The sequence below is a fragment of the Rhamphochromis longiceps genome, linkage group LG16, assembly GCF_057381845.1.
Source record: "Rhamphochromis longiceps isolate RC_006_pf linkage group LG16, R_longiceps_female_GT1.1, whole genome shotgun sequence".
Lineage (NCBI taxonomy): Eukaryota > Metazoa > Chordata > Actinopteri > Cichliformes > Cichlidae > Rhamphochromis > Rhamphochromis longiceps.
The window spans coordinates 20167680-20195668 of NC_140572.1; the positions used below are offsets into that span (position 1 = coordinate 20167680).

The window sequence follows — 27989 nt, forward strand, 5'->3', positions numbered from 1 at the left end:
ATAATTTTTTTATTCGTTTGATTTTTTTTTTATGTCATGACATGAATATCACATAACAACCCACACATTTATCAGCTGCCATGTAGCAATTTATAACATCTGGTGAATATTTGCAGCTTAAGAGCATTCCAGAACTTTTAAACTACACTTCTAACTTCAATAGTCAGAGGAAAAATAATATTTGGTAAATATAATATTTAGTTTTCAGTGGTGATAGTCTTTGTTGTCTTCATCCCACCTGGTGCTAATGCCATCATTATCAAACAGCAGCGCATCCATTCAGTCACCCGCATGTGGGCAACTTTAACCACTGGTGTCTTAAAACAGTACTCCCCAACTTCTATCAGCATGTGACATTTGCAACATTTGCTGCTAGAAGTAGTCAAAGTCAGGAATGAAGACGATCACAGCCCGAAGAGGCTCAATCACAGCTACAGGACTGCTTTGATCACACAACCTGGGATTTATTCAACCAAGCTGGAGGAATGCTTTTTTATATCACAAACTGTGGATGACAAGCAATGTCCAAACACTCTTCAAAAACCACAACACTTTCTTCAGAACATGTGACAAAGCCTGTTACAGCAGAGCAAGAGCCAATCTAAAAGAGTGGAATAAAGATGATGAAAAGGGCCTTCAAGAGCAGGACTGAGGACCACCTGATACATAACGGCTCCTGGAGGGTTTGGCAAGGGTTACAGCATAAAATCACCGTGAATGTGAATCAATGTGAATCACTGTGGAGGAGCTAAATGGTTTCTTCATCCAGTTTGAGGCCACAACAGACTCACTGCAGGAACAGGATGTGGGATATTTGCTAAGGTCAGACATGTGCTAAGGAGAGTACTCCAAGCATGTGCTAACCAGCTCACTGGGGTATTAGAAAAAGTCAAGTCAGGCACTATAATTCCTTTTCCCAAAAAGCCAGTCTCTGTGGACTTGAATGATTATAGATCCATTGCACTTACTGTATGGCTGTGATTATGAAATGCTTCAAGAAGCTTGCCAAGCATCACATTAAAAGCCGCCCCTCTCCCACACCTGATCCACATGCTTACAAAGCTAAGAGATCCTCAGAAGAGGCAATTGCCATAGCAATCCACACAGCAATAAACCACCCAGAACACCGAGGGAGCTATGTGACTATAGCTCTGCATTTGATATCATAATTAGAGACATTCTAGTCAGCAAACTATAAAACTCTCTTCATGTGGAAAGGGCACAAACATTCAAGTTTCTGGAGGTCTTCATATCTGAGGACCGTAAAATGTAAGGACAGGATGCTGATGGTGGCCTACTGGGCAACAAATGAGAGGCTGGTAACATACTGCATGTCGGCGTGGTATGCAGGCTGCAGATATGAAAGTACTCCAGAGAAAATCACTGGGTGCCCCCTCTCCCGTCTGGAGGACATTGCCCATTCATGCTACCTGAGCAGAGTTGCCAACATCATCAAGGACTTCACTCACGCAGGCTTTTAGCTCAGTTTCTTCTCTCATGCAATAAAAATCAAATGAGAAAAAATAATAAAAGTGTGCCACCCATCTGGCTCCTCTGCACCCGCACTTCATTTATTAATGTACATACAGATTTGTATATTTTATACAGGTTTTTAGACCTTTATTTATCCTAGATTTTATTGTACGTCTTAGTTATAATCCTGTATTTTAGGGGTTTTTTTTACGTTGCACCACAGAGTAACATCTCAGTTTCCTTGTATATATTTACAATGACAATGAAGGCCATTCAGTTTAGAAGCAGGCACTTTGTCCACAAGGCAAATGTATTATCAGCATTAACACAGACAACCAGCAACTGACTGCAAAACATCAAACACAGTTTTAAAGTTACATAGCAAATCATGGGTTTGTTGTTATAGCTACATAATTACTATTTAGTTATAAAGACTGTCTCACATATCATGTAGCCAACCATGGAGGTATTCACACTTAAGACTGGGTTTCTTAAGATAATCGATATATAATTTTATTCACAGTCATAAATGAAGCTTCTATGCTGCTACATCACATGGCATATTTTTTCACTTCACATGAATGTCCCTATGAGCACGTGTTAAAAACAAAAAGCTGGGGGGATGTTGGGTCTCGTGTTGCCTCTGTAGCTGTCTTTTTTGAATTGTTGTGAATCCATTTCCCTCAACAGGTTCCCATAGTGCTGACAGTAGTGTAACTAAACTTGGACATGGACGCACCTGTTGCCATAGCGTCCTCCTCATTGTCCCGAAGCCCACGATGACGACGCCGATGGCAAGGCGCGATGCAACATGAGAACGTGGCGAGCAGAGCTTTGCGGAAGCGTGTGTTCATGAAGCAGTAAATAATCGGGTTGACGCAGGCGGAGGTGTAGCACAACAAATGGATAAAAGCGATGGGGGCCCCTGAGAGCGTCTGTGTGGCAGAGCTTTCATCAAAAGCCCGCCAGGTGTTGACACAGTACAGTGGCATCCAACAGACAAAGAACAGGACAACAATCACCACCAACATGCGAATGACTCGTTTTTTGGCCTCTAGCTTGGCTTCTGATGTGTTGCTGCGTGGCCTCTCTGCCTTGATCGCCCTGCCTGATGCAGCCATTGCAGACATCTCCATCGTGTGCGGCCGCTGGACTGCAGTCACATAGCAACCGTCTCCATCATCGCTGCCAGCAGACACAGTAGAGGTCAGGCCATTTACGTCTGAAATGACAAACAGGGTGAAAGAGAGAGTATTTTGGTGTTAATTAAATGCAATAAAAACAAATTCTCAGCCAAGTTCTTTAAAACCTCATCCTCTAATGTTTGAGCGGTGCTCCTGCTTTGTGATACTTTATGCCTTTTGTGCCCTTTGGGGATGGGTCTGGATTATATCAGAGGCAAATTAAAATTCAAAACACAAAGACATAAAGGACAGACACTACTTGAAGGTTTAAGTGAACTGATGCCAAACCACTGGAACAAAACAAAAATACAGAACATAATTAAAACAATAAAAATACTGGATATAGGTATTATTCCAAATGATTGCACACTCAGTAGCAATGAAAATATAGACATAAAACTGTGTATTACTTTAAGAATCCATCTGTCTGTACTTCATGTCGGGGCCTTCTTCTGGCATGCTTTAAATCATTTAACGACACCTCTGCACCTTATAATGTTTTATCCTATGAAACTAAATTGCCACGTCGTTGGAAGGAAATTACATCAACATAATGAAAAAAGCAATAAAGTCACAAACATCCTATAATGGAGTGCTGTATCCACTTGTGATGCCTTCGGCATTATTAAACTTTCAGACATTTACAGCACTTGATTAATTTTAGGGAAAAATGTTGTTTCCATTTAGAGAAGAACGAGTTTGCAAATACCTGAAATAAAAAGTGCTTGTTTACATTTTTTAAAAAATCATTTAATAACCTCAACCAAACAGTTTTTTTCTGAATACAAACCCATGGCTTTGTGTGTCCAAATGATTCCAATCACCGACTGCATTAAAACTAAAATTTGAAAATCAATTTAATTGTGAAGGAATACATTTTCTACAAGTCAGCGTTGTTAAACATAAAGGGTCTTGATATCAGAGTGATTCTGCCATCGCATTAAGAATAGTTTATTCTGGGAAATCATCTTTTATCCTGCAGCCAGCTGACTGACTCCTGTGTAAGGTTATTTTGGAGTCATTTAAAGAGCAACTTCTTGCCTTCATAGATGGAATATTAGCAAGTAATTCTTACTAGCCTATGGGGGTATTACAATTCAATAAAGCAATTTGAAAACCTTGCTTTTCCTCTATAAAGAAATAATAAAAGAGGATTCAGAATTAAAAGCCTCAAGGTACCACATACAAACAAGATCTGGTATTGTAAAGCACCTGCTGGATTATTAAACACATTTCATAGAGGCAGTTTTGCAGTCTGTGAGGTAAGATGCAATTTTTCAATCTCTTCTCCTCCCCTGTTTGTTTTTAATCCATATTGTTTTCCTCCAAAAACTCTTTTTATATTTGTACAATCTCTTTCTCTCTGAGAGCAAACAGATGGTAATGTCCATGCCTGCAGCTGCCAGCCAATCCATCCTCTAATGGAGCATCAGCAAGGACAGTCGGTGCTGCTATCACCCCAGACACGAGTTTGTATTCCGATAAAAGGTTATGTTTCACTTAGCCTGCGCACACTATATCAATTGTAGCACTAATGAAATTCTTGTAAAAATCCTCATAATTCACACAAACCCTGTAGAAAAAAAATGTAAGGTTCGAACTTGTTTGGTATGAGCTGATAAGAATTGTGGCATTCAGTAACAGAGAGTTTCATTCAACAGTGAAATCAAAACAAGAGTAAAGTCAATTAGAGAGCACTGACTGATCTGACTCATCAAGCCTTCAACTAATCCAAAATGCTGCAGCAAGAGTCCTGACAGGGACTAGAAAGAGAGAGCATATTTCTCCTGTTTTGGCTTCCCTTCATTGGCTTCCTGTTAAATCCAGAATTGAATTCAAAATCCTGCTCCTCACATACAAGGTCTTAAATAATCAGGCCCCATCTTATCTTAATGACCTTGTAGTACCATATCACCCTATTAGAGCACTTCGGTCTCGCTCTGCAGGCCTACTTGTTGTTCCTAGAGTATTTAAAAGTAGAATGGGAGGCAGAGCCTTCAGTTTTCAGGCCCCTCTTCTGTGGAACCAGCTTCCAGTTTGGATTCGGGAGACAGACACTATCTCTACTTTCAAGATTAGGCTTAAAACTTTCCTTTTTGCTAAAGCGTATAGTTAGGGCTGGACCAGGTGACCCTGAATCCTCCCTTAGTTATGCTGCAATAGACTTAGGCTGCCGGGGGATTCCCATGATGCATTGAGTTTTTCCTTTCCAGTCACCTTTCTCACTCACTATGTATTAATAGACCTCTCTGCACTGAATCATATCTGTTATTAACCTCTGTCTCTCTTCCACAGCATGTCTTTTATCCTGTCTTCCTTCTCTCACCCCAACCGGTCGCAGCAGATGGCCGCCCCTCCCTGAGCCTGGTTCTGCCGGAGATTTCTTCCTGTTAAAAGGGAGTTTTTCCTTCCCACTGTCGCCAAAGTGCTTGCTCATAGGGGGTCATATGATTGTTGGGTTTTTCTCTGTATCTATGAAGCGCCTTGAGGCGACTTTTGTTGTGATTTGGCGCTATATAAATAAAATTGAATTGAATTGAATTTATATCATATAAAAAAACTCAATTGAATTACTCATAAAATGTCAATGTACTAAAAAAAACATCTACTTTGTGTTTGTTTTCGGAGTCCATCGTCTATTCGACTATTTTGTGCTTTTAACTGTTTAGTGAAAATACTAAGTATACTCTCTGTATACTGGAGCTACACACACAGATGAACTGAAATACAGGACCAACAAAAGTTCTATATAAACATTTAATATGAAGACGTTTTTTACTTCCTTTAACAAATCATTTCGATGAATATTTTTGCGATTCAGTTTAAAAGTGTAAAAAGTATGAATACAAGTAAAATTATTGTTATGGCACATTGATTCACCTGTCCATGTATTGAATTACTGCTCTTTTTCTCCAAAACATAAGTGTTAATATGCGTGTCCTTTTTATATTTATGTATTTACATTTATACACATTTGCCTCATTTTATATGATAGCTATGCCGTATGTCGTGTGCATGCTGTTATGACAACTGAGATTAATAAACCTTCTCTGTTTCTGATTCCGATTTAAATGTTGTAGTTTTCTCTGTTTTTTATTGTTGTTTTCTTGGAACCACATGGCTTTCTGGAACATTAATTCAAACTTACTATTTTCTTTATGTTTTCTTTTATGTTTTCTATAAGTACTGTAGTGTAAATGGCCTCACCTGAAGAATCTTTTTTATGGCCCATTTCAAACTGGATGCCTCGATAAAGTTCTCTCGAGATCAAACCGTAGGCCACGATCATCATCACGCCTGGAATGGCGAACAGTACAAGCAACAGCAGAATGTACCTAAAAGAGAGACGAGAAGTTTAAAAATCCAACCACAGTGGACAAAAAAAAACAATAACACGTGAACTCCGTGTACTGAGTTGCAGTCTGTATATATCTTATGAGTAACGCATTCATCACGTGCTTTGTATGTTTGCCTGTTGGTTTGTTGGGTCACAGCAAAGCATTGCATTTGAGCATTTTAACATCCAACAAGCTTGTTGCCTGGACCAGAAATAAAAACACAACTTGGATAAAAATGGAAACAAGTAAAGACAGTAGTTCTGGAACAAAATTCATAGCAGTTGTACATATACAGCATTATTACATGAGCGGTGTCTGCTAATGGGTCGCGCCACACTCAGGTTGAAGGCGGCTCTCAATTACACACCTGCAAATGTTACAGTGAGTGAATTTAACAAAACAGGGATGTTTTCCTGTTGGCAAAATCTGAACACTGATGGAAAAAAATCCTTCTTTCCAAGGATTTTTTTAAGTGGTCTCTTGAGGATTAGTTCTCCAGGCTTTCTGAAGGTCTTTCAGAGTTTGTCTTTGGTACTTAATGAATCTCTTTCTTTCTTCTGTTCTTTCTTTTTGTTAAGCCAGCAAATACCTACCTATGAAAAGGAATGTAACTCAAAGAATGAACGAATGTTGTGGCTACACATAACAGACCATGAGCAAAAAAAAACCCCATTTTAAATTATATCTTTAGGCCTTTGTTACAAGCAGCCGTGTTGCAAAAGCATATAATTTGTTCCCATTTATTTGGTTGAATGTATGAAAAATGCCAACGTTAGCACAGTTTGACAGGCATAAATTAGAAGTTTGGCACCAACAAGGTGATTGCCAAAGATATTAGTTGAAAACTTGCGCAGTTTTGGAATGTCCCTCACAAAGCCTGGAGACTGAAGACTACTTATAGAAATGAAAAGAAAGTAAAATGTTTGTTTCTAAGCTCATTAGAATTGTGCAAACTCTGTTTTTTCCTTATGTGCTGTATTCCCATGTATGTTTGGTCATGTTTCAATCAATCACTGCAGCTATTTCTCATTTCCCCAGCAAAATATAAAGAAATCAGGCTTGAGACACACAGTATTGTGTGTCTAAATAAAATAATAATAATAATAATAAAAGTCTTGCAGGGAGACTGATGAGATAATGTCTCAAGTGGAGATTAGACCAATGACCTTTCCATTTTTAACAATTCCCAAGGTATTCATCTAATCAGCCATTTCATGAAGAAACACATACCGCCGAGGGACGACTGCACATTAATATTCCAGAGGTTTATACAAATACGTTCACCATTGTAGACACACACAGTGAGACAGGATTATAGTTTTCATTGAGACACACAGAAAAGACATAGATACGCTTTAAAATGTATAATCTTTTTATGTGGACTGGATGTTTTGAGGCCATTTGCTACATAAATTGAAAATCAAATGAAATGGGATCTAGCGCTCAGTGAAAGATTCACAAGGTGAAAACAATACCAGCTCTGCTGCTGCAGCTGCTTCGCTCTGTGGGTCAAATGTTATGATAATACATCAGAGACAGTGGGAGCAGAATTTATACCCAGAAGAGAAAATGAAATACAAACATGACAAATCAGACACAAATACAAAAACAAAAATAATGAGCACACAAAGATAATCACATGGTCGCCTGAAATTACATCCAAAGCCTGTTTTATCATAATTCATAACAAAAACACACTGAAGCACGCTCTGTTGTCTTCACCTGTCCTAATGGTTCCACATAAACATTGAACAGACATAGTTAAAACAGGCTCCAGGTCCAAACATGGAAGTGAATGAGATATTTCAACACAGAGTGGCTTACTGAAAGGACACAGAGACACACACACCACTCATAAACACACACAGTTCATCTAAAGTTTATTACATTAAAAATCACTTTGTGATTGCAAGTGTTGTGAAAGTAAAGAAGGAAGGATGGTCCGACAGCGGGCTTGATGATGAAGTAAAAATATAGCTGGAAATGTGTGTTTATAATACGAGTAAAATGTTCAAACATATTTCCTATGAAGAAATAGGAACTTTTAATCTTCAGTCTTATAGTTGCCAAAAATATTGTTGCATGGAGTTAATTTAATGCCTGACTAAATTAAGGCTATGTAGCATGACTGAAATTTCATGGTATATTAGACCATCCTGAGTTAAAACAACTTCCACTGTGTGACTGCGTACCATATCCACTCATGGTGTCTATGTTCGTTAATCCAGGAGACATCCTTCTCTAAATTTCAGAGCATTAATGACTTTTCAGATATGTTTTGTTGTTGTTTTTCTTATATTTTTTATCAAATATGCATACAATAAATATATTACCTCACCATAATGTTAAAGAAATGAAAAGTATAACAAATAAAATGGTCTACACAAGAGACACTGATTTTGATCTCTTTGTAGTCTCTTCTTATTTTTCTCCCGCACTAGCTCATTAGGTAAGAATTAGAATTTGTTATAAATACAACTTAAAACAAATGTCACAGTAGTAAAAGAAGACATCAACTTCTACAATTACCCTAGCCATAGCAAATAAAATCTTGTATTAATCAGTAAATCAGAACTTTTCATAAAACACTGCAATGATGGGTCTTGGTGCTGCAGGTGTACTTGGTGTGGTATGTAATTCACTTATTACAAGGTGTTGCTTCACATAATTGATTTGGCAGAGTTTTATGTCCCTCCTGTCACAATCCCAAAGGGGATTTGTATCTCCAGCTGGAATCAAACTTGGCAAGAGAATGTGTGGATACTATGGGCACTTGATACATAGCTCATATACACACATATATACACATGGATACAAAGGCTTTATTGTTATGAGGAAAAATAAATAAGTCGCCAGCAGAAAAAAAATGTTGCAAACTGACAAAACAGAACATTTGCCAGTTTGCTGTTCTGACACCGGCCCTCGAGGCCTGGAGTTGGGGACCCGTGCTGTAGAACAATCAAGAATATTGTGGCATGGACTTCCGGAGCAATGCCCTTTGCACAGACAAGACTAACGTGAAGATTTTTGCTACATTTGGCAAAAACCAAACGCAACATATCAGCACAAACATCTCAGTGTCATGCTGCACAGCCACGGGAACTGGGTATCTTGCGGTCATTGAATTGACCATGAACTGCTCTGTATACTAAAGTATTCTAGAATCAAATGTGAGGCCATCTGTCTGACAGCTAAAGCTTGGTTGAAATTGGGTCATGCAACATGACCGTGATCCCAAGCTCACCAGCAAATCTATAACAGCCTGTCTGGGGGGGAGAGAAGCTTTTTACGTCACATTACAGAGTTATCCGAAAGTAATATAAGTGCAGAAACGAAGTTTTTGATATTAAAACTCGTTTTTCAAGGTGTGTGCTAAGTTTTTCATAGAACTGAAGATTTGTGTGAAAAACTTTCTTTACTGAGTTTACCAAGTTGATAAGGGTTGAGGGTAAGGGGTAAGCTGCATCCACAGTGGAAGCGATTCATTCGTCATGTTTCACTTTGAAGCTTAAAGGTGGTTGCTTCCAGGTTCCTGTTGCCAAGGTAACCCCTCTAATGTATTTACGATCAGGTCATATGTCAATCAGATCTTATTCTCTCATTTGCTTACCTGGAAGTTCAGAGCACTTTATCTCAGATCTCATTCACTTTGCACTGGCATTGCATGTTACAGATTACGGGCCATTAAAGGAAATTTCTGCCAATTTTTTTTCTCATAATTTTAGAATAAGAAAACAAATTATTCCGAGAACTGTTTATTTTGTGTAATGTATCTAATAATCTATTTTTAATTCATTGTAACTTCATTTAGTTTGAAAATGTTTAGTTGTAGCTTAGTTTTTAATAGTGCCAGTGCTAGTTTTAGTCTTTTTAATTATATTTTAGCTATTTTGTATTGCATAGTGTACATGCCTCTGTGTTAAGATTTGCAAAAATTAGTACAGGTATTTTAATAAATACAGACTCACAGTGTTGTAACACATCAATCAATGCCTAACCAGGCAAGTTGCAACGCAAACTATAATAACCCTGGTCATCGGCGTAACTTTGTGCTGAACATTGGGGGGGGGGGGGGGGGGGGGGGGTGTCATGATCTCTGTCTAAATAAATAAATAAATCTGGGTAAATTCCCAGATGAGTAAACATGCAACTATTTTGCTGGTGATACCTGAAACGAGTAAAGAAAATCAACAGCCTATTTATGCAAGATTATTCATAATTTTATTGAGGGGGTTATATTGGTTGGGTCTGACTATTGGGGGGGGGTCATAAGCCCCTAATGCCCCTGGAAATTACACCCTTGACCCTGGTGATGGGTGAAGAGTATTATTTTGAACATAGCACTCATGATTTATGTTACCAAAGTGAACCAAGACACGCACCAGGTCTGCTCCGCAGTTGCGACAGGCCACTTGTGGCGACACCGGTGTGCTGTAGTGTTGTCACGGCGCGGAAACGACTCCAGGTGACTGATGATCGGATAGGGGATCATAATGATCAAGGCCAGCACCCACGTGGCAGCAATCACCCGATAGGCGTGCGAACGGGTCTGCCATACCCGTGACTTCAGGGGGTTACAGATGGCGCTATAGCGCTCAATTGCTATGGCAACCAGGCTAAAAGTGGAGATGCTCACGGATATGCCTGTTGGAAAACAAACAAAAAAGTAAGCAGGTAAAATACTGTGTTCTTGCTATCTTGTATCTAATGACATCTTTTATTGTACTGTATAAACCTTTATTACTGCTCAGTGCCAAAAAAGAGTTTGGACCCATAATAAAAAAATAACACAAAGCAAGTAGGCTATTATCTGCAATCATAACAAAAAGCTGCAGTCGGTGGAGACGTGTTTGCAAATGAATATAGTGTGAGGTGGAGACAGTTATCTGAATCATGTGGTGGAGGAAATCATGCTGGCCTGAGCCACAGATTTGATCTGCCATCCCTGTAGTGACAGGGCAAGACGGGAAATTACTCTTCACCTCTCTTATCCAGGTCTTCAGCAAGAATACACAATACAGACTGTGTGTGTGTGTGTGTGTGTGTGTGTGTGTGTGTGTGTGTGTGTGTGTGTGTGTGTGTGTGTGTGTGTGTGTGTGTGTGTGTGTGTGTCAGAGAGAGGGAGCAAGAGACCCTTAGGTGCACTATGGTTATATACGAAGGAAGCTTTAGAGCATCCCCCAAGGAAGCAGGAGACAATCCACCAATAGTCTCCCCTTAGGGTCCTTTTCTTCAGTGCACCTTAATGATGGCTGCCTTCATAAGCTTTACATGAGCCTTCTTTTCTCTTCAGTTCTCAAATAATTCTGGGCACAAAAGCCCTCCTGTTCTTGTTTGCTTTATTTTTTTTGACATATTTGAATATCAATAATTGCATTGGAATTTCTTATGTTGTTAACATAAAAATGTTATGTCCTCTCCTTTTCCAGGTATCTGCGTTACAGTACATTAATTAACTACTTAAATGAAATAAGCAACCATATTACACACTGAATTAAAGACTAAAGCTTACCTCCATCTCATTCCCCCTTCAAATTATTTTAAGAGGCCATTCTGTAGAAAATATATACTTAAACATTATGCTCAACTCTTTCCACTCCGTGGACAAATATGTTTCTGCTATTTGTGCAAACGCAATTTTTCAATGGTTGCCAAGGGCGGCACATTCACTCATTAAATTGTGCTTCATTTACTCTATGTAGCAACCAATTTGGTGGAGACACAGTTGAGAATTCAGGGTCAGTAGCCCCAGTCTAATCTTGATATTTCATCATCACATTTTATCTTTAAAGATGTAAAATTGCGCGTTTGTGCTCCAGGTTTTTTTTTTTTTTTCAGTCTGGGTTTATGAAGACTTGTTTTTTGAATTTTTAAAGAAGCTCTCAAGTGTCTCTTGTCTGTAGAAAGCTCTAGCCTCACAGCTGTTGAGCTGTTTATGAAGTGAGGGATGGTGCATAGGTGGGAATGTCAAAAAAAGGCTTCAGACTGAGCGGGTTAGGGGCACGTCATCCTTGTTACAAACAAGTGAGAATACGTGCCACTTGTATAAGCTGAAGGTCAAAAGGTGAGAGATCCTAACCCTCTGTCTGCTATTGCTCCCCATTGTTTTCACAGATTTTATTAAGGTTAAGTGAAGTACAGGATTAGAAAGCAACAGGAACACTATAGTCAGTGCATCTGAATGGTGTCTTCATTTAGTATGAAACCACCAGCTGCCACTGATGATTGTTTCATTTTCTAATATCCATCCATCCATTCGCTTCCGCTTATCCTTTTCAGGGTCGCGGGGGGCGCTGGAGCCTATCCCAGCTGTCATAGGGCGAGAGGCGGGGTACACACTGGACAGGTCGCCAGTCTGTCGCAGGGCCAACACACAGGGACAGACAACCATTCGCACTCACATTCACTCGCACATTCACACCATTCACACAATGGCAATTTGGATTTTCCAATTAACCTATCCCCTCAAGCTGCATGTCTTTGGACGGTGGGAGGAAGCCGGAGTACCCGGAGGGAACCCATGCAAACACGGGGAGAACATGCAAACTCCACACAGAAAGACCCCGGCCTGATGTTGGAATTGAACTCAGGACCTTCTTGCTGTGCGGCAACAGTGCTAACCACCGTGCCACCATTTTCTAATAAGCCAAGTTAATTGTTTTCCAGGTAAAATTAACTTAGCTTTGCAGTCAAACTCGAAATGTAATTGCTTAGATTTAAAATAGCAAATGATGCCAAATCAGCTTGCATCAGACAAAAAGATTTTTGCTTTTGAAAAATGATACATAATCAATGATTACATGATACATGATTATAGATTTTCTTTTGTTTAAGCCATTATTTTTGCCTTTGCGTTAAACTTTTTAAATACAGTTAATTTGTTTGTTTTTGTTTTTTCTATTTCTGGTTGCAAAGTATTCCAAATCTGTGGGCCCTTAACTGTAAATGATGACTGACCCAATATCCTTTACAGATAACTCGATCACCATTAACAACTCCCCTCAGAGCCCAACTAATTTACCAAAAGCCAGAAAAGTAATTCCGTAGTGAACTGAAAAATGTATCTCTTTATAATCTGCAGACAAATGTCTGATGAGGAAAGAATTAAGAAAAGTGTCCAGGCAAGCATGAATGTTGCCTATAGTAAATGCCATAATTGGAGAAAATGATGTTCTTTTATTCATCCTCATCCTTTAGCCGCCCCTCCTTGAGCCTGGTTCTGCTCCAGTATTCTTCCTGTTAAAAGGGAGTTTTTCCTTCCCACTGTCATCATTCTTGGGTGTTTTCCTTTTCATTTTTCATTATTATAAGGTCTTTACCTTACATTATTAAATGCCTTGAGGTGACTGTATTGTGATTTGGTGCCATAAACATAGATTTGAATTGAACTAAAATGTAATATTTACACACTGCTTGCTAACAAATGACAGCATCTTTAGCTTTGTAATTATCTGTAACCTACTGTCGCTGATTTAGATTTCATACATTATTAATATATATATTGTGTATTCATTTATATAATTCATATATCATTAATACTGATTTTAAATGTTGTTCTTGTAAATATGAGATGGAAAGTGACTCCCATTAGTCTGGAGTGAACTCTAAATTTGCAGATATTTGCAGAAATTTGGAGCAAAGTTACTGAAAGTTGCTTCACATTCTTTAGTTTCATGGCATTAAAATGGCTTTTGATGATTTGCTATCCTCACCACAAGCTTGAACTTTAACACTGTTCACAGAAAAGCCCATACAGGCTCCCTGAAGAAATTCCCATTGGTAGAGATACTTTTAACCTCCATCAGAAGGTGTCTGACCTCTCATCTTATTGCAAACCACCGATGTGCGACTGTGCTGCTTAAAATTCAACTGAATCAGATTTATACAGCACTTCATAGCAGTTCTTCTGTATCAGCTAAAAAGATTATCACCAACATTGTACCAAGGACATTTGTACGTACATTATCGTTCTGTAAAACACAGCTATATTTACAATGTATGTCTATATATGTCTTTACCATAGGGAAACCTAAAATTTATGGTACAGATAGATTAAAATGAAATAAATTGTATCTCTCCAATAAGCTTAGCTAAGAAAATTTAAGAAACTAAAATGTTCCTAAAATGTAAAAAGGTGGCTTCCAAATATCTGAAATCACTACACCCCCTTTCTCTCACCCATGAGGTAGGTGACTATCTTGCACATGGCAGCTCCAAAGATAAAGTCCTTAAGGATGCTGGGGATGAGGTTGAAGGGCATGCAGAAGATGGCCATCATCAGGTCACTGACGGCAAGAGACAGCAAGAAGGTGTTGGTCACGGTGCGCATGCGCTTGTTGACCGTTAGAACAACAATGATCAGCAGGTTTCCGAATACACTCAGGAAGAAGATCAGCGAATAGAGCAGGATCCGAAGTGTGTGGTCTTCATCTGGTAACAAAAAGAAGAAGAACACAGGGAATATTAGCGTGCTAAAGTGTTAGTCTATTTTCATTCAGTGGTGTACTCTTCACTTTTTAGCTTCATAAAGCTGTCTAATTCTCGCTGTGTTTATTAAGTTGTAAAAGTCAATGAGTGAGCAGGGTCTTATCTGCTAGGATTTGTCTCTTAAAGGTGGAACGTCTGATTGTGCAGCCAACAGCAGTACAATTGGGAGTTGTTACTGTTAAAATATTATTATTATATTGTAATGCTTTGCACAGTTTTTATTACCTTTAAACTGCGCTGGTTTGTTTGTAAAATGTTAGATGCTATTAAGTGACAATATGCCATGGCCACAATGAAGGACATTACAGTGTCGGTGACTGTGTCCAAACTGTTATGGTGTGAAAAGTGTCCTGACAGTTCAATTTATCCCCAGCTGAAAATTTGCAGAGTGGCACTGCTCTGTTTCCTGTCTATAAACACTGTGTTGGCCAAAAATTGTTGTGGTCCAAGAGCATCAGCAACAACAGAGGGGACCTTGTTTTTACATCCAGTAGTGGTCTCTTAAAAATCGTAAAATATTGATCATATCATTGATCACAAAATATAAGAGACACTATTCGTCAGCATCTCTTGTATTTTGTTTTGAGATTTACTTTGTGTCTGTTTATTGCCTTGGTTATGTTCTTCTGTTTTCTGTTCCCCTCTTGTTCACATTTTCCCAATTTGCCCTCAGCGTATAGCTCCTGTTCTACCTTTGTCAGTGTGCCTGATTGGCCTCATTTGTGTGCTTCCTGTTGTTCCTAGAGTTTGTGAATTTTGCTCATTTTGTTTTGTGGACTGTGGACTCTGACCTAATCAAAGGTTAGGTTTTGTTTAGCTTGTCTTCCCTAGTTTCTTTTGGCCCACTTTTGGCATAACCGTAAAAATTATTGCAATGAAACAAAAAGTTACATGGATTTAACCTTAAGTTTTAATCAATAGAAGACAATTGTGTATCTACAGAGTGATGGTGATGATAATACAGAAGAGGATTAGGGCCACTGGGGGAAAAAAAAGTGGGTACGTCTTTTTTTTTTTTCTTTTTCTGAATTCTGAGAAAAAGTCAGAATGGTGCAACTGCATAAAAATTATAGAAAGTTATGCTAGGAAAAAGGACTAGAGTTGGATGCACCTTCTTATTAGTTTAAATATTTAAACTTTGCTGTAAAAATTCACTTCATGCTGCCTCATGAAAAATCCTGTGAGCTGGATCCTCCCATAAGGTAGTGGACTCTCTCCTGATACCACTGGCAAGATAAATGACCCTTTTTAAGTCGAGAGGAGCTGACTGTGTTAACCTTGGCTTTTAGAGAGACAGAGAAAAAGGGAAGAGCTTAGAAAAGAGAAAGTGAAATCATAAGCTCTGAAGATGTTATTGTAATTTGATTACAGCTGCCGGTTGTCCTGACGGCTGTATGGGGCAAATATCTGTGGAGTCAGAGGTGTAACACAACTTTTATATTGGAACCTCTTTTTTTTTAATCCACGATTTTGATGATGATATTGTGGCGGGGTGTGGTTAGCGGTGCCACTGCAGAAGAGGAGTGGCGCAGTGGGTTCAAGGCGTGGTGGTAGGGGAGGCTGGAATCCTAACAAGGAACTTAAACCATGTTTTAAATCTCGATTGTGTTTATTTGAATGGGACTTGATTTGTATTCCCAAAAGAGGGATTTAGATCCCACGAAATGACAGGTCCCTACAAAATAAATAATGCAAATACAAAAAACTACAAAGAGTCATAACAGATAACACACGCTAGGTTTTTCCAGGTCTCTCACCTACTATAGGCAGGTTTAAACATTCCCAAAGTGGATTTTTAAAATACGTTCACTGATTCATTACTTCCTGTAACAGCTGCATCCCAAATAGCCAACAAATCTCTTCCCCTCTTTATCTGGAGAACATCTGGATAGCACTAAAACCCATGTTATAAAACCCATGATACGAGGCAAGTTCATACACCTTAAAATGATGTCATCCTTTTAAATGATAAACCCTGACAGGCAGATAGTTACTTTTTTTTTTCAAGTTAGCAGGTAAAAGTCAGTATGAAATAATACTTACAGGATTACAACGACACTAAAACTATCGAGCGCATCCTTTCAAATGATTTTTGTAAATTGAATAGCAGTCTCCAGGCTGCAGGAGCTCAGCAACAACCTCTGAAAAATATTCAATTTATGTGTGAAACAGTTAATATCATTTGCTTTTCATTCCTTCAGTGCCATTTCAACCAAGTTCCTCTAACAAATTTAGAAGGTTTTTTTATTTTCCTATCCTAAAGTTACAGTCTCAATCTTGCATAAAAATACTGTTAAATGTAAAAGATTACCTAAAGCCTCTCTGTGCCCTCAGCCATTGGCAGCTTCACTGGATCATATCCTGTAAAGTCCATGTTAACGGCATTCTCTCTTATCTTCACCTCGCCTCCCTTCTTAGACACAACACTCTTTTAAACAGGTTAGCTACTGTGTCTGTATCCTGGGGATTGGAGGTACCCATGTGTGCTGAATCTTGAGGACACAAATCACATCGCACACATAAGCCCGGACTTCACTGACACAGTTGTGGAGGCATGTGCAGTCAAACACACTCAAGCCTTTAATCCCCTGAAAATATACCACCGCAGTTCCTCAAAGGCACCGGTAAATTAGATTAACTAAAGTCTGCAAATATATATCAAGAGTGTCTGTGTCCTTGAAATCACCAAATTTATTGATATCCCTTTCTGTCTTCTTCTTTTTTTGTGTTTTAATTTGTTTTTAATTATTCTTTTTTTCACTCATTGCAGTGCCCTTTTTTAGTGAGGCTATGGTCATTGTGTTTTTAATTTAAATCTACTTGACTTTTAAATGTTTCAGTTTCAGAAGTCTTTTGCTGCTTTAATACTCCATTGATTCTTTCCCCCTCTGCTCTCAGTTAAAGTAGAAAGCTTTTACTGTTTAAAAAAATTTAAAAAATTAAAAAATCAGCATCCAGACACACGACAATGTGGCTCCCACCTAATTTGCCAAAGTGCATGAGAAAAAAAAGGTAGCCTAGTGCTTGTGTTTTGAGCACTGAGTGTTTTATTTAAGAATCAGGAGCTAATGCCAGCATTGATTAACATTTCCGTTGCTTTAAGGACATTCCTTAAGGATCACATCAGTGACTTCCAATATAAAAAGTAGGATTAACAACGCAACATAAAAAAAACACCCAGAACCACATTTATTTGAAGTAATCCCAAACCTAACTCTTATTGACTTTTAGTAATCCACCTGGGATGTAAACATGTGTATTGTGCACAGCTGGCTGGGATAATCCGAGCTCCACTTATCTGCCTGCTTAACAGAAGGCGACGTAATGTTCAGGTTGTGCTGCAAAATCTGAACATGGATACCCAAGAGCGGACATGAAGTTAAAGAGGTACATTATTGGAATTGCTTCGGTGCTCCTAATGCATATGAGCATATTTATAGTTCATGGATAAAAATAGAATCATGTCTTACCAAATTGATTTGGTGCTCTTGAAACCACCCATTCACTCAAATGTTCTTGTATCACTTAGCTTGGTCAACAAAAAGACAGTATGCCAGTGAGTCATATGGTCTCTCTCTCTCTGTCTCTCCCTTTCACACACACACACACATACACACACACACGCACACACACACACATCTAATGACATGTGCCTCCACCATCTGTCTCACAAACTCCTCCTATGCAAATAAAAAGCATTAAGCTCTAATATGGTTGGTGTGCTAATAACAGACATGCAAACTGCAGCCACTGAAATTGTTACATTTGCATTGAGGGCGCAAAAGCAGAATGGAAATACGGAGACACATGATTGGCAAGAAAGAGGAAGCAACACTCTTCTTCATTACTGTCTATCTCTCTTTCACCCTCTCTTGCTTAATGAAATATGTTACACTGGCTTCTGCCTAATCAAAGCCAGTTAGCTTTCCTGTGTGCTCGCTGATAACTCCCTGAGCACATTTACCAGTTCCTTCAGGACAGTCTTCGCAATAGCTGCTACTTGGCTCATCAGTGTAGAATGGAGGCATTCTTAATATTTTACCTTTCTCTCACACGGGCCAAAACATGTCTGCAAAGGGAGCACCCTAATACTGCAGTCTTCTGTTTCACAGCGTCGCTGGGCTGATTAGTGCCGCAAAATGAAAATGCGGTACTCAATGAGTCTGTTTAAATGCTAAAATTAATATTATTGTTACTTGAACTTCTGATAATAACTTATTTTTAAGGTTGTGAACATATTGCAAAACAGACTCATATATAGCCCAAAGGGTTGACTCTGTTCATCTGGTCGTAGCGTTTTCAGTGGGAGAAACGTTTCGTCACTCATCCAAGTGACTTCTTCAGTCTCAGCTGACTGCAGGTTTCCTCAATTTTATAAACAGTGCATTTGCACAATGACTGAAACTAGCACCACTGAAGGAACGATGGGCTGGGAGGTCAGTTCCTGATCTCACATCAACTGATGATGATCAATTCTGTGACCATCATCATTAATGATCAGGGAACTGACCTCCCAGCCCATCGTTCCTTCAGTGGTGCTATGTTATGCTGAACCAAAGCTACTTATTTGCCATTTATTTATTTGGCAATGATTACTATGTAAGGGAAAGTAAATGACAAAAAAATATAAGCATTGTTGAGCTTTTGTAAAACAAAAGAAAAATCACATAATGAACTCCTCAAGTCAGTAAACCTTCCCTGTAGAGGTGCTATAGGTATATTATACTTGGCCAGATGTGATTTATGACTGTAATAAAAAAAAAAGGGGGGGGGGGGGGGGGGGGGTGGAACGATGATTCAGAATTTGATGACTAGTGCTTACTTCAACAACAGGCTGTACGGTCTGTGCATTTTTCATACAGTGAAATCTTCGCTTGTGAAAATGGGCCCACATCTTGATTTAACACATCTACTCTATAGGGTTATTGATGTTGGTAAAATATCTTAAATAAGGGTAAGAAACAAAATAGTAGTTGATAAGATAAGGTGAAACTGTTTTTGCACAGACTTTTGAAAAACAATTTTTTAACCTACTGTATTGTAGTTGAGAGGGAGCAGGGTAACCCCCAAAGCACATTTTATTCATTCTTTTCCTTCTGGTTACTTTTGCCTTCTTTCTCATCGCTGTTTCTTTCAGAAAACAGATCCAAAATGAAACTAACATCTTAATGTAATTTTATACTAGAATTAGTAATTACTACAAATTAGTAATTTCTAAAGAATTGGTGCTTAAGAAAGATTAAAGCACTAAAGCTTTAATGTTGCAATTTACATCTACAGTTATGTGTCCACTGTCTTTTCGGATACACAGTGCTTCCTCATTCATTACTTTATTGCACTGATCACTTATTTGTCAATCAAATTTTGACTTTAGACAAGAATTTAAAAGTGCATTGTTTAAATGATGATTTACCCAGAACTGTTTGGCCCTGTGTGAAAAAGTAATTGCCTTCTAAACTTGATAACTTGTGCCACTCTTGGGAGAAAGTGCAATAACTGGCACTGAGTCTTTCACGACAATGTGGAGGAATTTTTGCTCATTTTATTTCCCCCGAATTGTTTTAATTCAGTCACACGAGATTTTCTGGTAGAGAGTAAAATTCCTGGTTACATCAATCATGGCAAGCTTTCCTGTTGTTCTGGGTTCTTTTGTGATCTCCTGGATGAGTCATCAATATAGTTTTGGAGTAGTTTGTTAGAAAACTCCTGGGAAGGTTCACTACTGTTCCATGTTTTCTCCATTTGTGGACAATGTCTCTCACTGTGTTTGACTGGAGTTTCAAAGCCTTAGAAATGGCCCTGTAATCCTTTCCACACAGATAGATGTCAACAGTTTTTTTTTCTTAGCTGTTCTTGAGTTTCTCGTGATCATGGAATAATATGCTGCTTTTTATTGGTCGCTTTTTTTTTTTTAGTTTAGATACACTAGCTGCTCCATAACATTAAGTTAGCAATCATGACCAAGACATCTGCTATACCCTTAAAAATAAGGCAGGAATTTCTAGTTTACTTCATACCCGCCAGGTAAGTATGAACAGCTTTTTCCCGTAATACATGAAATCATGCATTAAAAACTGCATTTGTTTGACCATCTAAATCTAAGTGTGAAAAATATGCAAACAAAAAAGAGAAAGAAATCAGGAAGGGGCAAATACTTCTTCACACTATAAAATGTCATCACTTCACCACTGTATACTGAGCTTTGAGCCAAGCTAACATTACCATGCCATTACGCTATATTGTAGAGAAAGGCAAAATATAGGGTGATTGGGGGTGGAATTTTTTTTTCTTAGAATGATTGTTTTCTTTTTTCCCTTGGGAGATTTGAGAAAACAATTTTATAAAATGAGAAATGACAACTTAGACCTCAGGAAGTTACATATTAGTCTGAATGTTTGTAATTATCAGCATATTTGAATTCTGGCCTGAAAATCTGGCCTGAAAATTTGCATCTGGTTTTCTTGTTATACAGCAGAATGGGCCAGATAGGGGACAAAAAAATCAAATCAGACACATACGGACAGACACAAACATAACACAGAGGCCAGAGCTGCCAGTGAGGCAGAGAAATATCATGTAATGGTTAATGTTGCAGGAAATTACTCTATAGATAGGAAGTTATTACTGAAACCAACACTGACAATTTGGCAAGGCTTTGTTTGTACCCAGCTAAACCAAAAGTCTTTTCAGTTTAAAGAGCCAAATGACAGAAGGGAAGCCTGTAGCACATCCACGTCTGGCCACTGACGTTGACACACAGTCTGCTCTCTGTTTACAGACTGCAGGAAAAATCACTTTGTTTTAACTGCTGGGGGTTTTCTACTTGCAATTATCCGAAAGAGGCCAGATATGGTGCTTTAGATCATGTGTCATTTATTTCTTGTTCGGCTCCATTGCCAGCACATGTTGTTTCACTATGTAATAGAGAGATACGTCTCTGAATTTGGGCAGATCACACAGAGATGCAAGATGTGGGTCGTATTGGACACCATTGATTGTTACGCTTTTTTTTAATGCAGAACAAATTTGCAAATAATGTGCGACAGCATATCTAACATGTCATTAATAACAACTTACCAGCCATTAAAGTGCTGTTTAAACACTGCAGAGCAGATGCTAACAAATCATCTGTAACAATTCAACTGACAAGTAAAGTAAGCCTGTTATTTAATATGTTCAATTATGAACAAAAGTATAAGAGTTTGTATTTCATTAATGAATATTAAAGGTTTCGTATGTTTCTTGCAACCAGTAGCTACACAGGATATTATAGATAATTTACTAACCCTGCATTTCACTAGTCTCTTAAACATATGCAACACCCATCGTTTTAAATCCCAGTATACCCTCGTGTCGCTGCGCCTGTGAGAGGAAAGCTGGCTCGTCTCCTGTTAGACCTAGGTATTGGTAAATGTCACAGCTAGTGGCTAATCCAGCAGGGTAAATGCCACCTAAGCCTTGTCACTAAGTCAACACCCCCCCAACCCACCCCCACCCCCCAACCGAACAGTTGATCGCGGCAACGAGCAAACCCATTTACTGCTGACTGACAGACTACAGCATGCAATCCACAGAGTCTCCCATCACAGCGGTCAGCATGCAGAACATTAGGTTTGCTGCTTGTCGCACAGCGCAGGCATGTATTAAACACCTCAGCTCTCACAGGCAGAGTGAGAAGCGAGGGTGTGAGCGACAGTAGATGGAGCGCTGAGAGAAGTGGTGGGAGAAAAAGAAGAAATGAAAGGGAAAATGGTTACATTTTTGTACATTTTACTTTGGGGTTTTTTGTTTACTAGACACCTTTTGTTTTGCATAAACTGCTTTCTGAAAACAGATTTGAAATGGTGGTTTGCTCCTGGCACTGACAACAGACCCCTCTTTCATTATTTTTCATCATCCCCTCCAGAAATTGCCTCCTGCTGCTCGAGTGACAAATTATGCGCCAGATTTCCAGTATCCTAGATAAAGTATAAGGATTTTTATTGATTCTATTAATGAAAACCAAGCAACGTGTGACAAGCTTCCTGTGAAGCCACAGTAACTGAAGTCTACAGCGATGATGTAAATCCATGTGCCTTGAAGCCCTTAGAGAATACGTAGGTGTCTTTTTTTTTTTTTTACCTTTTTTTTCTCGCTTTTTGTTTTGTTCTTTTTCTTTTTCAAACCTGAAACAACACCTGCACTGTGTTGAGTGTGAAACCATTTTGAAAGGTGTCTGCAGTCGAGCAACATGTTTCCACCTGGAGCTTGCAGAGGTTTGGCCTTACTTTGACAAGCACTCGCTCCCACTTTGTGCCTCGCTCAGGGGTGAATGCCAGTATCCATGGTGAAATGCTCACAAAGCAGCGGATGAACATAGACATTTTGCAGAGCAACCCTTTTTTTGTTACCAGGTTATTCCAACAATTTTGTGTCATATTTCTGTCTTCAGAAAATGTGCATTAAATTCTCAAATTTAATACTTACAGCACTTTCCCTTTGTGTTTTCCATTTTTATGGCAACTTTCATTCACAACTTACTGTAAATCATGCAGTATCATGTTACACCCCGGCCTAGGCAACCGGGGTGCAACGTAGAAAAATAAAGATAAAGAAAGTAAAACCACGAAGGCTCTCCACCAAAATCCCAAAACAAAAATATCCCATAACGAAAGTATTTACAACAGACTATTTATTTATAACAAAACACCAAACTATTTACAACGGGGGAGATCGCGACCATGACACACTGAAACACAGGGTTTAAATACATAGAGGGAGCAATCAGGGAATGGACAACAGGAGGGAAACACAGCTGGGGCAAATCAGAACTGACGAGACAAGAAAGCGTAAACTGAAAACACTGAGATAAGACAGACTTTCAAAGTAAAGCAGGAAACACATTACAGTCACGCCTAAAACAAAACACTGACAACACCGAATCGTAACAGTTCCCCCCACCCAAAAATCAAACATTTAACACCAAGTGAAAAGTTTGATCCAGACAGATGAAGCCGATGAAGGCTGGAGCGGTCCCACGGACCCTCCAGCAGACGACGAAGGCTGGAGCAGTCCCACGGACCCTCCAGCGAAGGCGGATGAAGGCTGGAGCGGTCCCACGGACCCTCCAGCGACGACAAAGGCTGGGGCGGTCCCACGGACCCTCCCCTCAGCGAAGGCAGACGAAGCTGATGAAGGCTGGAGCGGTCCCACTGACCCTCCAGCAGACGACGAAGGCTGGAGCGGTCCCTCGGACCCTCCAGCAGAAGCGGATGAAGGCTGGAGCGGTCACTTGGACGCTCCAGCGAAGGCGGATGAGCAGCCCACCAGCTGCACACACGGACACGCAGCCCACCAGCTGCACACACGGACACGCAGCCCACCAGCTGCACACACGGACACGCAGCCCACCAGCTGCACACACGGACACGCAGCCCACCAGCTGCACACACGGACACGCAGCCCACCAGCTGCAGAAGGCTGGAGCGGTCCCTCGGATCCTCCAGCGAAGGCGGACGAAGGCTGAAGCGGTCCCTCCAACGGACCCTCCAGCGAAGACGGACGAAGGCTGATGAAGGCTGGAGCGGTCCCACTGACCCTCCAGCAGACGACGAAGGCTGGAGCGGTCCCTCGGACCCTCCAGCGGAGACGGACGGCTAAAGCGAAGGCAGATGAAACTGATGAAGGCTGGAGCGGTCCCACTGACCCTCCAGCAGACGACGAAGGCTGGAGCGGTCCCTCGGACCCTCCAGCGAAGGCGGATGAAGGCTGGAGTGGTCCCACGGACCCTCCAGCGAAGGCGAATGAAGGCTGGAGCGGTCCCACGGACCCTCCAGCAGACGACAAAGGCTGGGGCGGTCCCCGGACCCCCCAGCGAAGGCAATCCCGGACCCGGGACCTCTCGCACCCGAAGCGAGAATCATACGCCTAGACCCGGACGAGCCCCCATATGTTACACCCCGGCCTAGGCAACCGGGGTGCAACGTAGAAAAATAAAGATAAAGAAAGTAAAACCACGAAGGCTCTCCACCAAAATCCCAAAACAAAAATATCCCATAACGAAAGTATTTACAACAGACTATTTATTTATAACAAAACACCAAACTATTTACAACGGGGGAGATCGCGACCATGACACACTGAAACACAGGGTTTAAATACATAGAGGGAGCAATCAGGGAATGGACAACAGGAGGGAAACACAGCTGGGGCAAATCAGAACTGACGAGACAAGAAAGCGTAAACTGAAAACACTGAGATAAGACAGACTTTCAAAGTAAAGCAGGAAACACATTACAGTCACGCCTAAAACAAAACACTGACAACACCGAATCGTAACACATAGCTTGGCTTTTAGTGTACCCTCTCCTCTTATACACATATCAAATGATTTATACAAAAAAACACTCTTTGGCAAACAGGCGGAGCCTGGACTGGAGATATCTCACTGATCAAAATAAATGTCATCCATTGAGGAAGGATAAATTTACTAAATCCCTGCAGACTACATGTGGTCCACGGCACGCTCCTTGAGGTCACCAATCTGCATAAAACATACGTAACTCTTTCAAAGTCTGACAGTGATGCAACTCAATCTGCCTGATAAACACAGAAGGGCAGAAAGAGGAGATGAGAAGAATGATTGACAGAGGTGGAGAAGCAATCAATTTGGGAGTGATGGAGTGAGAAATGACGGTGACAGCAGCTGCACTGGGTCCGACACTTTAATTTGATCTATTTATATGATCATCTGAGATCAGTATGAAGTGCAGTTATGAGATACAGTGAGAATATTAACCAGAGAGAAAGAACGGCCTGATTTGAAGGAGTGATTGACATGTTGTGGGGGAAAGAAAATATCTTAGTTTGCTGCATATAATATATGAAACACATCTGCTGCCAGGCTCGGGAGACACAAGCCACCTTACATTGATCTGTACTTGTTAGATGTGCCCTCAGTGGGCTTGTAATTTGAAGTGTTCTAATTCAGCCTCAGTTTGAAATTACTTACCACTGGGAGGTGTAAAAGATCGTGTGTAATTATGGGAATGATTGAGGGAGAGGCAAATCAATCATCATCGCCTACAATGCACTACAGTTTTAAGTCTTATAAAAGGGGTACAGGTATCTGTCATTTATATAAAAGTATACTGACAGAAAGTTTGTCACCTCCAGGTAAAATGTTAAGCACAGAATGCTTTTACCTTAAGTTGTTAAAAGCACAGATTGTATCTGTTGTAGTTTTAAGGACTTGAAAAACAAAAACAATCCGTTTTAGTTTCTCTGAAATCAGAGCTCATCAGTCCCATCACATCCCAATGAAGTCAATACTACAAATTAAACTTAAGTTGGACATTGCATACAGTCTGCGGACGTATGCAATGCTTCAGTGCAGATAATAGCGCGTTAAAATTAAATAAAGAGACATTATGGTGGCACATTTCATTAAAAGATGAGCTATGTGTGTGCGCGCTCACCTCTCTGCCTCGCACGCTGAGGTATGAGGAGTGTGGACGCGTTGCCGCAGGCGATGTTTGTTGCCTCCAAGCTCCCGTTACCCGCTCCGTTCTTCAGCGCGTCGACCTGCGCTAAAACGCACTCTGGGTTGATGGATGTCTCATTTCTCACGTAGTCAGCCATGATTCTGATTTAATTTTCGCAGCGTAAGTTGATGCCGTATAATATTAGGAAAAAATTCAAAGGAATTCGAACCTTTAAAGTGTCAGATAACACTACTCTGCATCCACTGTCCATCACACTGACTGAATGAGGTATAAGTTGTCTTTTTCCCAATTTGCAAAAGAAAATAAAAACGTAAAAACAAAAAAACTAGATTAATGTCCTTTCTTTTATTTATTTTTTACTCCTTCTCGGTTACTGTAGATGTGTCTCAGTGAGCGTCGCGCGTTAATCGAGGGCTGGTGCGCACCAGGAGAGGTGAGCGCGGTGCGCTCCTGCGCTTTTGCCAAATGAACTGCCAGAGTCGCGGACTGCTGTCATAAAGGGCGTGTGGTTTGTGTGCGTCTGTGTGTGAGCAGTGGGAATAAGAAACGCCTGGTTCGTTTTTTACGTGTGTAACTCATACACGAACATATTTATAATAGCTTCACAGCTTCTCAAGAGGCAGCATTGTTTGTCTCGATTAAAAGAAGAAAAAAAAGTCGGGGTGAGCCATAAAATGAAAACCATTCATCATTTTTTGCAGCACCACGAGCCTGAAGCAATGAGTACTGAAACATTGTGTTGGGGAAAAGCACTCAGTTCTCTTTCAATATCTAAATAGTGACAGTCCTAAAACGCTTAAGACCTCTTGAACTTTGCAAAATAGTCAAGGATTTAATATGGAAGCAGCAGGGGAGATTCAAATGAATGAGACCTTGGTGATTACAGAGAAGAGAAGAAAGAAACACATTGTGTTCAGGTTTTTGATTATTATTACTTTACTGCCGTCACTTCCACTTATATTTGGCTATTTGTTCCATAGTGTGAAGGTGCTTGCTGGTAATTCAATTAAGAGCGAGGACGTTTTCACCTTATTTAAGTGTTGACGGACTGTAGGCGGTTTTGTGGTTTTTACATGCACGCCACCGCCCCCATGTGGCAGGTCTGAGCGGATTTTCGGTCATCTTGTTGCAAATCTCTCTTGACTAACAAAGGTTTGAGCTGCAGAATATATCAGTGCAGTTTCTAAACGCTTGTGTGATAGACTTCCTCGGTATAATATCTGGTGCATGATTATCAAAATCCTCATCATTACATCTTTAACCTCTTCACTTGAACTGACTAAGCTTACGTTATTAAGAAATGCTTAATAGGTTTTCTGCATACTTATTTTGCACTTTTTGCCATGCCGCCTGCCCTCTGGCTGTGTGTGTTGTAATATTTTCATCTGCACTCATTTGATTACTCACTTAATTGCTCCTCATCAGCATTTATGGTTGATGTAGAACTCTCTCTGTGTGTGACTTGATTTATTTGCTACCAGCAGTTTCTTTTAACCATTTCAGCTTCAAGCCTTCCCCCAGCAGAAGCAGTTTTATTCGTCTGACTTGAACATTTGAGAAACACTCGAGATCTATTCTGTTAACAGTCATCTGTGGAAAGAAGTGACAAAACACCCACACTGGTTATTCTGGCAGAACTGATAGTACAGTTGAAATCTCAGCAAAGGCTTTTGTTTGGTCCTGATCCTGGTTATTCTGTTGAATTTGCTGTGCCATTATTTTTTTTAACCATTTTCCCCACCATCTCTGTCACTGTCGGTTTCTTGTTTCAGTATTGGGTGATCGTGTTCTGGTTCCTGCTTGTGTTATTCCACCCATATTTGTTTCATTGTCTGTTGATGCTTCCTGTGCTCTCTTAAGAACTCCTTTTTGTTATGAATGTGCATTTCTTTTGGAAGTTTTTTGCCACCAAGAATCGCCATCACTTAGATTCTTTCTCTGGCTGAGTTTAATCCTCTGAAAGTAAAACTGAATGGCACCTGTGAGTGGTTATTTTTCCATGTGTTGAGATGTTATGTAACAAA

At 39.9% G+C, this 27989-nt stretch overlaps 1 protein-coding gene across 1 annotated transcript; it reads right to left on the reverse strand.

Annotated features, from left to right (window-relative positions):
* Positions 1-26415, reverse strand: cckbrb (cholecystokinin B receptor b). Its single transcript, XM_085383456.1, has 5 exons — positions 25939-26415; positions 14174-14425; positions 10378-10639; positions 5865-5992; positions 1-2695 (listed from the first exon to the last, which is right to left on the reverse strand). The coding sequence occupies exons 1-5, from the start codon at positions 26099-26101 to the stop codon at positions 2157-2159; spliced, it is 1344 nt and encodes a 447-aa protein (XP_085239582.1). The 5' UTR covers positions 26102-26415; the 3' UTR covers positions 1-2156.
* Between the last annotated feature and the right edge of the window lie 1574 nt (positions 26416-27989).